The following is a 16,098-nucleotide window of genomic DNA, read 5'->3' as shown; positions in this document are numbered from 1 at the left end:
TTGCAGGGAAGGAGAGTGATGGTGCTGATGCTATAAATGCAAAAAGGAGAGGTAGTAGGGGAAAGGGATGCTAATCTGTTGCAAAGGACTGTTTGTCTCTCTCTTTCTCTCTCTCTCTCTCTCTCTCTCTCTCTCTCTCTCTCTCTCTCTCTCTCTCTCCGTTAGCAAAAGCCTCTAACTCCAGCCACAAGGAGGGAGGACAGCGACTGAGCTGAGAGATACTTTTTATAACCACATGTTGCTGTGCTGACTGAATTGCTGCCACGGTTGCTGCCTGTCAACTGTCGTTCTTTGATTTGTTTAGTCCCTCTGTGAAAAGCCAGAGCCATTTAATTAATAGTTTCTCTGCCCACCTGTGACAGCTGGCATTTCCTCTACGCCATATACTGTAGAGGCAAGAAAAAAAGGAGGGAAGAGAAATAGAAGGGAAAGGACATCTTTCATGAAAAGTGGGCATCCAAAAGACAGACATAATTTCACTCCCAGTTGACACAAATGAAAGGTAAGAAGACGTGTTGATATCAGATGATGTCAGTGATTGCATGACATGATGCTGCTTCCATTCTCTACATTCTAAATATGATTTGTTTATTTGAAAAGTTGCTAAATATTGTGCATGTATATTGTATAACGGCATTGATATTTTTTCAATTATATGAGTGCAATGAAATCGAGCAATAGCAATCAACAGGTGTTTTTTTTCAGACCTGTTTCTTTGGAAAGCTGTTGTTATTGTGATGTTATTATGTCTGTACTGTATTAAATGATGGCTTCTGGTATATTTATAGTGGATGAAATTAGGTTATGTTCGGATGAACCTCTCTGGAGATTTCAGGATGATTCATACGACAAGGAGGGGGGTCTCATGGGGTTTATCACTTGGACACAATCAATATCATGACCCGTCAGACTGAAAAAGGAAACTCCCATTAAAAGATAAACGCTAATAGATTGCCTTCTGACCACTGGACATAAATAATTGGAGCAAGTTTCTGGCATTATTGAAAGGGGATAGTTTTGTGCATAAGATAAATCGACTTAATTGTGAACATTTTATGTGAACATTCCCCCTCAATTTGAGTTCCTGTTCTCATATATATATATATATATATATATATATATATATATATATATATATATATATATATATATATATATATATATATATATATATATATATGTGTGTATATATATATATATGTATATATATATATATATATATATATATATATATATATATATATATATATATATATATATATATATATATATATATACATATATATATATATATACATACATACACTTTTTTTATAGCCATGCTAAGCATACATGGTGGGGGAAAAAGAAGAAAGAAAACATGCATACTATATATATATATATGTATATATATATGTGTGTGTGTTTTTTTTTCTTTTCCCCCCACCATGATTGCTTAGCATGGCTATAAAAAATAGCTAAAACAGTTTACAGCTGTTTTAGCTATGACATAGCTAAAACAGTTTACAGTCCGGTTATGCTGTTCAATATGTTTTTAGAATAAAGTAAGAATAATGGCATCAGTGTACTGTGAAAGATTTTGAGTCTTACAGGAAAAATACACTGCATCTCTACAACATCAATATTAATAATATAATTAAATATAATACTATATCAATATTCCCAGCTTGTGCCCCTTAGGACACATGGTGGCACGGTTGACACTGATTGCAGAACAGAGCAGAGCAGACGTGAGCAATGTTGATGCATCTGTCTGACCTTTTCCTTTTCAATAAATGACAATGCTGTGCCGGCCAGCCAAAACCTCCTTTTGATTAAGTAGTACGAGGAGGGGGAACGCATTTTGTCAATGAATTATGGATCCTGAAAAGTGTGGCTGCATTATGACAGTGGTCTGGTCTGTTAAATGTTGTTAAATGTCTGTTAAATAGCTGTTAAATGTTGTCATCTTATCGAGTCTAGGGAGCCAGGGAGAGCAACAATCTTGAGCTCCATCATGTAGATAATTAAGATCTTGAGGTTTCACAGAAAATACTCTTTGTCTGAAGAAGTAGGTAGAGTTGTTCACTATGTGGAGGTATTGTAGTCTGTGTAGTCTTATAGCCACTAATACTGGTATATTAGGCGGGCAGCCTCTCAGTTTCTATGGAAATTGCTTTCCTCACAACACCTCGTATAAAGCCAGTTTTAGACGCTCAGGCAATGGCTCTCCGGACACAACAGACCCAGAACACCACATACAGTACCAGTCAAAAATGTGGAAAAACCTACTAATTCAAGGGTTTTTCTTTATTTGTACTATTTTCTACATTGTAGAATAATAGTGAATACATCAAAACTATGAAATAACACATATGGAACCATGTAATAACCAAAAAAGTGTTAACCAAATCAAAATATATATCTTTTATTTTAGATTATTTTTTATTTTTGCCTTGATGATAGCTTTGCATACTCTTGGCATTCTCTCAACCAGCTTCACCTGGAATGCTTTTTAACAGTCTTGAAGGAGTTCCCACATATGCTAAGCATTTGTTGGCTGCTTTTCCTTCACTCTGCGGTCCAACTCATCCCAAACCATCTCAATTGGGTTGAGGTTGGGTGATTGCGGAGGCCAGGTCATCTGTAGAAGCACTCCCATCACTCTCCTTCTTGGTCAAATAGCACTTGCACATCCTGGAAATGTGTGTTGAGTCATTGTCCTGTTGAAAAACAAATGATAGTCCTATTAAGCACCAGCCAGAAGGGATGGCATATTGCTGCAGAATGCTGTGGGAGCCATGCTGGTTAAGTGTGCCTTGAATTCTAAATAAATCATAGACAGTGTCACCAGCAAATCACCCCCACACCATCACACCTCCTCCTCCATGCTTCACAGTGGGAACTACACATGCAGAGGTTATCTGTTCACCTACTCTGCGTCTCACAAAGACACGGCGGTTGGAACCAAAAATCTCAAATGTGGACTCATTAGACGAAAGAACAGATTTCCACCGGTCTAATGTCATTTGCTTGTGTTTCTTGGCCCAAGCAAGCATCTTCTTCTTATTGTTGTCCTTCAGTAGTGGATTCTTTGCAGCAATTGTGTCTCTGTGAAGCATTTATTTGGGCTGCAGTTTCTGAGGCTGGTAACTCTAATGAACTTATCCTCTGCAGCAGAGGTAACTCTGGATCTTCCTTCCCTGTGGCGGTCCTCATGAGAGCCAGTTTCATCATAGCGCTTGATAGTTTTTGTGAATGCACTTGAAGAAACGTTCAAAGTTCTTGAAAGGTTGCGGATTGACTGACCTTCATGTCTTAAAGTAATGATGCTCTGTTGTTTCTCTTTGCTTATTTGAGCTGTTCTTGCCATAATATAGACTTGGTCTTTTACCAAATAGGGCTATCTTCTGTATTCCACCCCTACCTTGTCACAACACAACTGATTGGCTAAAATGCATTAAGAAGGAAAGAAATTCCACAAATGAACTTTTAATTGAAATGTAATTCCTGGTTACTACCTCATGAAGCTGGTTGAGAGAATGCCAAAAGTGTACAAAGCTGTCATCAAGGCAAAGTGTGGCTACTTTGAAAAATCTCAAATATATATTTATATAACACTTTTTTGGTTACTACATGATTCCATATGCGTTATTTCCTAGTTTATGTCTTCACTATTATTCTACAATGTAGAAAACAAATCAAATTAAAATAAAAACAAAGAAAATCCCTTGAATGAGTAGGTGTGTCCAAACTTTTGACTGGTAATAAAGGTTGAGCTGCCATGTAACATGACATTTGCATGAAAATATTGGCCATAAGCATTGTCCACTTCTCATAGCCACGTCTCATCTCACACACTCATTCATGCAATATTCGACCAGACCAGTGCAACTTTGATGTTGATCCTCTGTTTGTTGGATGAGTCATGCTTTTTCTTTAGTGGGAACTGGAAATGTGTCCTGAATATAACCTTGGACAAATGTGTTATATTGTTTTTTTGCTGCCTTTGCTTTACATGTAGTTCAGAGACCCCCACTCATGTCATACTACAGTAAAAAACATGATCTCTCTATCTCTAATGTTTTTGTTTTCATTTTCAATCACTTTTGTAGTCTAAGCATGCATGTACTGAACTGATAGTTTTAATTTCCCTGTGGTTTTACTGTCTGGGCCTGCCTGCAGGGATGTAACGTTTTGGGCTCCTGAGTGGCGCAGCGGTCTAAGGCACTGCATCTCAGTGCTCGAGGCATCACTACAGACACCCTGATTCGAATTCAGGCTGTATTACACCCGGCTGTGATTGGAAGTCCCATAGGTCGGCGCACAATTGGCCCAGCGTCGTCCGGGTTTGGACGGTGTACGCCGTCATTGTAAATAAGAATGAGTTCTTAACTGACTTGCCTAGTTAAAGTTTTGAATTATTTCAAAGGCATTAATAAGGCCCGCTCTGTTTTCTTTGATGTTATTACTGGATAACAATACAAGGGAGAGGATATCAGAGCTTATAATGAAAACTGTTTGTTTGTATGTATATATATATTTTTTTTTCTGAGTTATTAAAAACGTGACTGAACAATTTGTTATTTACCCCCTAGTCTATGATTGGTAATGAAAAGAAACTCAAACATAAAAGAAGCATCACCATGCCAGGCCTGATCAACAAGGAGAGACAGAATGCTCTGCCTCTCAGTGTCTCCGAGATCACTTCCTGTGTCAGAGGTTACACTCTAGCCCTGACAGCATCCATGACCTACAACAACTTCGAGGACCATCCTATTGAAGGTGAGGTCCTCATTTGTCAGCATATACAACAAAGTAATATCATTACTACAAGTGATCATGAACATTCCCTGGGGTCCTTATACAAGTGTGCTTAAAATTATTATTCTGAATTTACTTCCCTTGTCTCCTAGGTAGCCTCTAGAGCTTCCACAATGTTTCTCAATGTAAACATTTACATAGGCACTGTCCAGGGGCTGTATTGACATAATTGCGTTAGTTTGACTTAATTACCTGCCTTCATTTGATGCAGGTATCTTCATTTACCCACTGGAAGAATGCTCTACCGTTGTGGGATTCGAGGCTATGATCTCCAGCCAAATAATAACAGTGCAAATCAAAGACAAGTCCAAGATGGATGACTGTTACTTTGATTGCTGCACTACAGCTAATGGAGCCCTTCAGAGTGGCAGTGGTAAGAATGTGTCTCACACCATGTCACCTCTAAAGGTTAGAGGAATCGTCACACACTGTCATGAAGTGGTCAGTGGATCTGGAGCCTGGCCACAGGTCTATTTGTGCCATCTTGCCAACTCCTATGGTCATTTGTGTGACAATGACAATTGGAGATGGTAAGACAGTCCAAACAGGGACCAGTCTAGTGGTTTTGGTTCCAACTACGTATCTAGAATATAATCCAGTGAATAATGATAATATTGCTCAGAAAAATACAAAACATTACCATTTATGTGAGTTGTTCTGTTATGGTATTCCAGGACAGATAGTGCTGGACGAGGACTTGGAGAGGACGGTGTTGGTGGTGAATCTGGGGGTCATCCCACCTCTGGAGACGGTCAACGTGCTGGTCAGCACCTCCTCTGAGCTGCCCACCTTGCCGGACGGGGGAATCCGTGTCACGTCACCCTCCGTGTGCACCCCGAGGGTCCAGAGGACCATCAACGAGGAGCAGGGACTCTCCCCTAACTTCCAGAACAGAACGTAAGAATGCTGTGACAATGTGTCATCATCATAACCACAACTGAATGTCAACGCTGTCTTGTCCAAATAAAAAATGTATAGTGCCATTTTGATCTTTAAAGAAAACTTGATCTTTATTTATTTTTTTCACCCCTTTTTCTGCCCAATTTTGTGGTATCCAATTGGTAGTTACAGTCTTGTAACTCTTGAAGTATCCCTTTGACTGTGAACTTAGAAGTTAAGTTATTCACAACCTTCCGGTATTAGACATAAATTATTTTAAATGTTCTAGACAGAGAAAGAGCTGACTCGTGGACAAGATATATTAAGATATATATATATGTTCATGATATGATTTTGTATTGTGGTATTTTTGCACAGGAGGGACAGGCATAATTGTGCACTGGGTCCACATGACCAGACACCCATAAATCCCCAGCTGTGCATGGCCCTGCTACTGGAGGAAGAGGCCATCAACTCCATCGACTATGAGTTTAGCTTCCAGCTGGAGATCAGAGCCCCCTATCTCCTTGCAGGTCAGAGACACAACACACAACCATCTACACATTGCAGTTCATTTGTATAATAATACATGCAATTTATGTTCCTGACCAACAGTGACTTGCATACTGATATAGACATCCTTCCACTATGAGTAAAAAGCTACCTCCACACACAAACAGGATTTATTCTAGTATTTTTGTGATACACTACATAATCAAAAGTATGTGGACACCTGCTTGTCGAACATCTCATTCCCAAATCATGGGCATTGCTGCTATAACAGCCTCCACTCTTCTTGGAAAACATTCCACTTGATGTTGGAACTCTGCTGCGGGGACTTCCATTCAGCCATAAGAGCATTAGTGTGGTCAGGCACTGATGTTGGGCGATTAGACCTGGCTTGCAGTCGGCATTCCAATTCATCCCAAAAGGGTTTGATGGGGTTTCGGTCAGGGCTCTGTGCAGGCCAGTCAAGATCTTCCACACCGATCTTGACAAACCATTTCGGTATGGACCTCGCTTTGTGCACGGGGCCATTGTCATGCTGAAACAGGAAAGAGCCTTCCCCAAACTGTTGCTACAAAATTGGAAGCACAGAATCATCTAGAATGTCATTGTATGCTGTATCGTTAAGGTTTCCCTTCACTGGAACTAAGGGGCCTAGCATGAACTATGAAAAATAGCCCCAGAGCATTATTCCTCCTCCACCAAACTTTACAGTTGGCACTATGCATTCTGGCAGGTAGCGTTCTCCTGGCATCCGCCAATCCCAGATTCGTCCGTCGGACTACCAGATGGGGAAGTGTGATTCACCACTCCAGAGAATGCGTTTCCACAGCGCCAGAGTCCAATGGTGGCAGCTTTACACCACTCCAGCTGACGCTTGGCATTGCGCATGGTGATCTTAGGCTTGTGTGCGGCTGCTTGGCCATGGAAACCCATTTCATGAAGCTCCCGATGAACAATTCTTGTGCTGACGTTGCTTCCAGAGGCAGTTTGGAACTCAGTAGTGAGTGTTGCAAACAAGGACAGACCATTTCTACACGCTTCAGCACCCAGCAGTCCCGTTATGTGAGCTTGTTTGGCCTATCACTTTGTGGCTGAGCCGTTGTTGCTCCTAGAGTTTTCCACTTCACAATAACAGCACTTACAGTTGACTGGGGCAGCTCTAGCAGGGCAGAAATATGACAAACTGACTTGTTGGAAATGTGGCATCCTATGACGGTGCCACGTTGAAAGTAACGGAGCTCTTCAGTAAGGCCATTCTACTGCCAATGTTTGTTTATGGAGATTGCATGGCTGTGTGCTCGATTTTATACACCTGTCAGCAACGGGTGTGGCTGAAATAGCCAAATCCACTAGTTTGAAGGGTTTCCACATACTTTTGTATATAACTTATGTCTTTGTCAAGTGAAATCACAGTGGATGCCACTGTTTATACTACACTGTAGATTCTACACTGTAGATGCTTTAGAGGTGTTTTTGTGCAGGTGTGGAGAGCCCCTCTCATGCAATCCGGGCCGACGCAGACCCCCTGGCCCGCTCAGCCACCAGCGTTGTCATCACCCTGGCTGACAAATACACCTACGACTGCCCTGTGGAGATCCTCATCTACCCCAGCGGTGGGTACTGCACTTTAGGAGACACACCATCCACCACCCACCACTCAGCCTGGCAGACACAACAATTACTCACTCCTCTTCAAAATACAGTATCACATACCCAGAATAGACCAGTGTTTACTTATCCTCGGTGTTAAATCATTGACTATCTGCAGCAAACCATTCATTTAGATAATGTCCTGTTATTTATATGAGGACAGTTAATCAGATCACATGGGGGGAATCATCAGCCTCTCTCTCTCTCTGCATATCTGTTCACCCTCAGCCCCTCCCCTCCATCGACCCTCCACCTTGTGCAAATGTATGAGCTGTCCTCGGGCTTACCCAGCCACCCACTCTCTCTCTCTCTGCATATCTGTTCACCCTCAGCCCCTCCCCTCCATCGACCCTCCACCTTGTGCAAATGTATGAGCTGTCCTCGGGCTTACCCAGCCACCCACTCTCTCTCTCTCTGCATATCTGTTCACCCTCAGCCCCTCCCCTCCATCCACCCTCCACCTTGTGCAAATGTATGAGCTGTCCTCGGGCTTACCCAGCCACCCACTCTCTCTCTCTCTGCATATCTGTTCACCCTCAGCCCCTCCCCTCCATCCACCCTCCACCTTGTGCAAATGTATGAGCTGTCCTCGGGCTTACCCAGCCACCCACTCTCTCTCTCTCTCTGCATATCTGTTCACCCTCAGCCCCTCCACTCCATCCACCCTCCACCTTGTGCAAATGTATGAGCTGTCCCCGGGCTTACCCAGCCACCCACTCTCTCTCTCTCTGCATATCTGTTCACCCTCAGCCCCTCCACTCCATCCACCCTCCACCTTGTGCAAATGTATGAGCTGTCCTCGGGCTTACCCAGCCACCCACTCTCTCTCTCTCTCTGCATATCTGTTCACCCTCAGCCCCTCCACTCCATCCACCCTCCACCTTGTGCAAATGTATGAGCTGTCCTCGGGCTTACCCAGCCACCCACTCTCTCTCTCTCTGCATATCTGTTCACCCTCAGCCCCTCCACTCCATCCACCCTCCACCTTGTGCAAATGTATGAGCTGTCCTCGGGCTTACCCAGCCACCCACTCTCTCTCTCTCTGCATATCTGTTCACCCTCAGCCCCTCCCCTCCATCCACCCTCCACCTTGTGCAAATGTATGAGCTGTCCTCGGGCTTACCCAGCCACCCACTCTCTCTCTCTCTCTGCATATCTGTTCACCCTCAGCCCCTCCACTCCATCCACCCTCCACCTTGTGCAAATGTATGAGCTGTCCCCGGGCTTACCCAGCCACCCACTCTCTCTCTCTCTGCATATCTGTTCACCCTCAGCCCCTCCCCTCCATCCACCCTCCACCTTGTGCAAATGTATGAGCTGTCCTCGGGCTTACCCAGCCACCCACTCTCTCTCTCTCTCTGCATATCTGTTCACCCTCAGCCCCTCCACTCCATCCACCCTCCACCTTGTGCAAATGTATGAGCTGTCCCCGGGCTTACCCAGCCACCCACTCTCTCTCTCTGCATATCTGTTCACCCTCAGCCCCTCCACTCCATCCACCCTCCACCTTGTGCAAATGTATGAGCTGTCCTCGGGCTTACCCAGCCACCCACTCTCTCTCTCTCTCTGCATATCTGTTCACCCTCAGCCCCTCCACTCCATCCACCCTCCACCTTGTGCAAATGTATGAGCCGTCCTCGGGCTTACCCAGCCACCCACTCTCTCGCTCACTCTCACTCTCTGTCTCCCTCTCTTGCTCTCTCTATCTCTCCCCCCTCTTGCTCTCTTTCCCTGTCTATACATCCTCTTCTGGTTGTCTTGACCTCTGCATGGACCAGTTGTCTCCCAGAGGCAATAATAAATCCCCAGATTTCTTATTCAACAGGCGCTAAGAGATGGCTTTGTCTACAAACAGACCTGGGGCCAGTTGCTCGCTGTGCAATTCAATTCAGCCCGATGTGGTGCTGGGGTTTCAATCTCATCAAGGAAATTGCTGAGCTCAACCAAATGGATGGCGCAGGGGTCTAACTGACTTGCCTAGTTAAATAAAGGTGAAACAAAAATAGAGCGATGAATGGAGTGCTTGCCGGTTTTTCATCAGTATTGGTATAGCTAAATTAACTTGAATGATTATGAAAAATGATTGTCGGTTTTCAAAGAAAACGCCATTGATTTGGTAAACGGTCAATAAAAACAGCTCGCCGTAAAGTTCACTGCAGAGAGATGTTTTGAGAGATGCCTGTGGAGAGCAGAATTTGAGCAGGAAATAACAGTAATGGGACTATCATTTTCACTCCGACATCATTACAACTTGGAAATCTAAATCCAAGACGGACTTCTGTGACAGAAAAAATACGTACTATATCTAGCCACTATCTAGCTCATACGGAAACATGCTTGTTGTCTAGGTGATACCGTATCACATTAGTCTAATGGCCAAAATCTCCTCTTTTGTCTAGATCCTCATCTACCACATGTGCTGATTGAGGATGGAGACATGACACTGGAGGAGTACGATGATCACCTCGCGGGGAAGAGTGACTTCATCAAGGCCACCAAGAAGGACTCCAGCAATGAAAAGAAAGTGAGTGCTGCATCAGATCTGATATGCATCTTACACAGCAGCCTTAATGAGAGACAGAAACAGCTGTCAGAAAATGACTTTTAGATTAAACAGGCTTTGTAAAATGGAAAGATGATGCTTATAATTAAAGAAGAAAAGTGTGTCGTATAATAAATATTCAAATATACTCATCAGACAATAAGACCTTCTGCAAATATTTGTATTTGTATTTATTTGGACCCCAGCAGCTACTCTTCCTGTGGTCCAAACACATTAAGGCACTTGCATTACACATAAAATAAATAATAAAACAGTACATCATATAATATTATTACACCACTACATATTACAATACAAAATGTCCCCGCTGTTCCATAAGGTGTATTTTTATCATAAAAAAAATCTGATTCTACTGCTTGCATCAGTTACCTGACATGGAATAGAGTTCCTTGTAGTCGAGGCTTTATGTAGTACTGTGCACCTCCCATAGTCTGTTCTGGACTTGGGGATTGTGAAGAGACCTCTGGTGTCATGTCTTGTGGGGTGTGCATGGGTGTCCATCAGTGCTAGTAGTTTAAACAGACAGCCCAGTGCATTCAGCCTGTCAACACTTCTTACAAAAACAAGTAGAGATGAAGTCAATCCCTCCTCCACTTTAAGCCATGAGACATTGACATACATAATTATTGTTAATGTTAGCTCTCCTTGTACATTTAAGTGCTGTCCTGTTCTGAGCCAATTGTAATTTTCTTATGTCCCTCTTTGTGGCACCTGACCACATGACTGAACAGTAGTCCAAGTGCGATAAAACTAGGGCCTGTAGGCCTGCCTTGTTGATAGTGTTGTTAAGAAGAGAGAGCAGCGCTTTATTATGGACAGACTTCTCACCATATTAGCTACTGTTGTATCAACATCCAGGGTTATTCCAAGCAGTTTAGTCATCTCAACTTGTTAATTTCCACATTATTTATTACAAGATTTAGTTGAGGTTTAAGGTTTAGTGAATGATTTGTCCCAAATACAATGCTTTTCGTTTTTGAAATATTTAGGACTAATGTATTCCTTGCCACCAGTTCATTTCAGTTGCTGTAGTAGCTGAAGTGTATAGTGTTGAGTCATCTGCATACATAGACACACTGACTTCACTCAAAGCCAGTGGCATGTCATTAGTAAAGATTGAAAGAATAAGGGGCCTAGACAGCTGCCCTGGGGAATTCCTGATTCAACCTGTATTATGTTGGATTGACTTCCATTAAAGAACACCCTCTGTGTTCTGTTTGACAGGTTACTCTTTATCCACAATATAGCATGGTGTAACACATGTTTTTCCAACACCTTCAGTGCTTGATTGTCTCCACCAATTCTGTCCCCAAATAATTAGATTTTCTGATTATAAGCATTCAATTTAAAAAAATATATATCTTTGTTGACTGTTGCTGGGTGTTATCATCCACCATCAGCACCGGCCTGTACCCTAGCTGCCCTAAGCTCTCTCCTGGCCCCTTACACTAAGTCTGAATTTGTCCTGCTAGGTGACCTAAACTGGGACATGCATAAACCACCTGACCAGGTCCTAAAGCAATGGGACTCCCTAAATCTTTCTCAGATTATTACCAATCCCACAAGGTATGACTCCAAACACCCAGAAAAGGCTACTCTCCTTGATGTTATCCTCACAAATAATCCTGATAGGTATCAGTCGTGTGTTTTTTGTAATGACCTAAGTGATCACTGTTTTACAGCCTGTGTTCGTAATGGCTGCTCAGCAAAACGACCAGTCCTTATTTGTCATAGACGCCTGCTAAAAACCTTTAATGAGCAAGCCTTCCTTCATGACCTGGCCTCTGTAAATTTCTATAGAATCAGCTTTATCCCTTCTGTCGAAGACACTTGGAACTTATTTTTTAATATTTTCTGTGGTATTGTTAACAAACACGCCCCCATAAAGAAAATGTGTAATTAAAAATAGGTTCAGTCCCTGGATCGACCGTGATCTGGGAGAGGTCCTCCTCCACCTCAAGAATTCCATTTGGTGAAAGGCTTGGCACACGCATAATCAGGCTGACTGGCTCTCATTCAGGAAAATGAGAAATAAGTGGACTCAGGCTATCAGGAAGGCCAAAGTTAGTTATTGAAGGAGCAGTTCTCTCTCTGTGGGTCTAAGAACATCTGGAAAATGGTTAAAGACCTGGAGAACAAACCCTCCTCCTCACAGCTGCCCATGTCCCTTAATGTTGATGATGTGGTTTTTACTGACAAAGATGGCTGTGCTCTTTTATCACCATTAAGTTAGGAATCCTATTTGACTCAGCCATGCCTCCTTGCCCGTCCAACATTTCCTCATCTCCCATCCCTTCTAATGCGATTAGCCCTGATGCTCCTCCCTCTTTTTCCACCTGCCCCGCTACAAAGTTGCTCCCTGCAGGTGGTCACTGAGTCTGAGATGCTAAAAGAGCTCCTTAAACTTGACCCCCAAAAAACATCTGGGTCAGATGGTTTAGACCCTCTCTTCTTTAAGGTAGCAGCCCCTATCATCGCCAAGCCTATCTCTGACCTTTTTAACCTGTGTGACAATAATACTAGTATGAATTCGGACCCAGGCGCAGAGAAACAAAGCAGGCAGAGGTAAGGGTAAATCCAGAACATTTACTAAGGTCTTCACAGAAAAAAAACAAAGCAATAGCACACAAGCACACTAATCAAAACATGAGACCTAAGCAAAGATCCCTGCCCACAGAGGAAACTAAATAGCCTGTCAACATGTGAACTGAGAATCAATCAACCACAGGTGAATCAAACACAGGGCAATCAACCACAGGTGAAACCAATAATAACAATCAGGGGAACCTGGACACTAGAAATAAAGTAAGGTGCCCTCCAGCGGTAACCTAAGGGAGCACACTCAAAAATGAAACAGAACTTTGACAACCTGTCTCTCCTCTCTGGGGGAGGTTCCCATTGCTTGGAAGGCAGCCACACGAGTCCTTTATTTAAAGGGGGAGATAAAGCTGATCCTAACTGTTATAGGCCAATTTCTATTTTGCCCTGTTTATCAAAAGTGTTGGAAACACTTTTCAATAATCAACTGACTGACTTTCTTGATGTCTATAGTATTCTCTCTGGTTTGCAATCTTTTTTCTGCTCAGCTTATGGATGTGTCACTGCAACCTTAATGGTGCCAAATGATTTCACCTTTGCCCTTGATTCTAAGCAATGTTGTGCTGCTATTTTAATTGACTTGGCCAAAGCTTTTGATACAGTAGACAATTCAGTTCTTGTGGGCCTGCTAACTATCTCTCTCAAAGAGTGCAGTGCATAAAGTCAGAACATCTGCTGTCTCAGCCACTGCCTGTCACCAAAGGAGTACCCCAAGGCTCGATCATAGGCCCCACGCTCTTCTCAATTTACATCTACAACATAGCACAGGCAATAGAAAGCACTCTCATCCATTTATATGCAGATGATACAGTCATACTCAGCTGGCACCTCCCCGGATTTTTGGAGGTGCTCTACAACAAAGTTTTCTCTACAACAAAGTTTTCTCAACAACAAATGCTCTACAACAAAATTTTCTTTGTGTTCATCAAGCTTTCGCTGGCTTTAACCTGCCCCTCTCCCCACCAGTGTGATTACTACCTCTGAGGGTTTAGAGCTTGAGGTAGTCACCTCATACAAGTACTCGGGAGTATGGCCAGACAGTACACTGTCTTTCTCTCAGCACATATCAAATCTGCAAATCTCAAATCTGCAATGTTCAATCTCTATCGTATTTGCTCCTCTTTCACCCCAGCTGCCAAACTAACCCTGTTTCAGATGACCATCCTACCCATGTTAGATTACAGAGATTTAATTTATAGATCGGCAGGTAAGGGTGCTCTCAAGCTGCTAGATATTCTCTTCGGCCATCAGATTTGCCACCTTATAGGACATCAATGCACTCTATACTCTGTAAACTGGTCATCTCTGTAGACTTGTTCTGGTGGAGGCTTATTTATAAAACCCTCTTAGGCCTCACTCCCCCCTATCTGAGATACCTATTGCAGCCCTCATCCTCCACATACAACACCCGTTCTGCCAGTCACATTCTGTTAAAGGTCCCCAAAGCACACACATCTCTGGGTCGCTCCTCTTTTCAGCTCTCTGCAGCTAGCGACTGGAACGAGCTGCAAAAAACTCTCAATCTCTTGATTCAAAGACTAAATCATGGACACTTACCGAAAGTTGTGGTTGCTTCGCCTGATGTTTTGTTGTTTCTACCTTTTTGCCCTTTGTGCTGTTGTCTGTGCCAAACAATAATGTTTGTACCATGTTTTGTGCTGCTACCATGTTGTACTGCTGCCATGTTGTGTTGCTATTATGCTGTGTTGTCATGTGTCGCTGTCATGCTATGTGGTTGTCTTAGGTCTCTCTTTATGTAGTGTTGTGGTATCTCTCTTGTCGTGATGTGTGTTTTGTCCTATATTTTTATTTTTAATCCCAGCCCCTGTCCCTTCAGGAGGCATTTTGCCTTTTGGTAGGCCATTGTAAAAAATAATTTACACTCCAAGACCTTGAGATGCTTCTTACGGAGCCAGTCCTTAGTTGCCCTGGCTGTGTGTTTCGGGTCGTTGTCATGCTGGAAGACCCAGCCACGACCCATCTTCAATGCTCTTACTGAGGGAAGGAGGTTGTTGGCCAAGATCTTGCGATACATGGCCCCATCCATCCTCCCCTCAATACGGTGCAGTCGTCCTGTCCCCTTTGCAGAAAAGCATCCCCAAAGAATGATGTTTCCAGCTCTCTTCAGGTCATTGACCAGCTCCTGCCGTGTAGTTCTGGGCTGATTCCTCACCTTCCTCATGATCATTGATGCCCCACGAGGTGAGATCTTGCATGGAGCCCCAGACCGAGGGTGATTGACCGTCATCTTGAACTTCTTCCATGTTCTAATAATTGTGCCAACAGTTGTTGCCTTCTCACCAAGCTGCTTGTCTATTGTCCTGTAGCCCATCCCAGCCTTGTGCAGGTCTACAATTTTATCCCTCATGTCCTTACACAGCTCTCTGGTCTTGGCCATTGTGGAGAGGTTGGAGTATGTTTGATTGAGTGTGTGGACAGGTAACTAGTTCAAACAGTTGCAGTTAATACAGGTAATGAGTGGAGAACTTGGAGGGATTCTTAAAGAAAAACTAACAGGTCTGTGAGAGCCGGAATTCTTACTGGTTGGTAGGTGATCAAATACTTATGTCATGCAATAAAATGCAAATGAATTACTTAAAAATCATACAATGTGATTTTCTGGATTTTTGTTTTAGATTCCGTCTCTCACAGTTGAATTGTACTTATGATACAAATTACAGACCTCTACATGATTTGAAAGTAGGAAACCCTGCAAAAGCGGCTGTGTATCAAATACTTGTTCTCCCCACTGTACATTATCAAGCATTTCACACATATTATCCAGATACTGACTGTTAGCACTTAGTGGTCTATAGCAGCTTCCCACAAGAATGGGCTTTAGGGGAGGCAGATTAACCTGTATCCATATTACTTCAAAAGTATTTAACGTGAGATCCTCTCTAATCTTTACAGGAATGTGGTTCTGAATATAGACTGCAACTCCACCCCCATTGACATTTCTGTCTTTTTTGTACATGTTATAGCCATATATTGCTATCACTGTTTCATCAAAGGTATTATTCAAGTGAGTTACAGAGCTAGAATATGAATGTCATCTGTTACTAGCATGTTATTGATTTCACGAACCTTGTTTC

At 42.9% G+C, this 16,098-nt stretch overlaps 1 protein-coding gene across 1 annotated transcript in view; it reads left to right on the top strand.

Annotated features, from left to right (window-relative positions):
* Positions 1-313: 313 nt before the first annotated feature.
* The window catches only part of LOC135528366 (von Willebrand factor A domain-containing protein 5B1-like), a 43,693-nt gene continuing 27,908 nt past the window's right edge, over positions 314-16,098 (top strand). The window contains exons 1-7 of the mRNA XM_064957393.1: positions 314-502; positions 4,578-4,764; positions 5,015-5,176; positions 5,478-5,700; positions 6,061-6,215; positions 7,674-7,805; positions 10,242-10,366. Coding sequence (XP_064813465.1) covers positions 4,581-4,764; positions 5,015-5,176; positions 5,478-5,700; positions 6,061-6,215; positions 7,674-7,805; positions 10,242-10,366 — 981 coding nt within the window. The 5' untranslated portion in view covers positions 314-502; positions 4,578-4,580. The remainder of the gene's footprint in view (positions 503-4,577; positions 4,765-5,014; positions 5,177-5,477; positions 5,701-6,060; positions 6,216-7,673; positions 7,806-10,241; positions 10,367-16,098) is intronic.

This window comes from Oncorhynchus masou, chromosome 33 (genome assembly GCF_036934945.1).
Source record: "Oncorhynchus masou masou isolate Uvic2021 chromosome 33, UVic_Omas_1.1, whole genome shotgun sequence".
Classification (NCBI taxonomy): Eukaryota; Metazoa; Chordata; class Actinopteri; order Salmoniformes; family Salmonidae; genus Oncorhynchus; species Oncorhynchus masou.
This window is presented reverse-complemented; position numbering and strand designations above follow the sequence as displayed.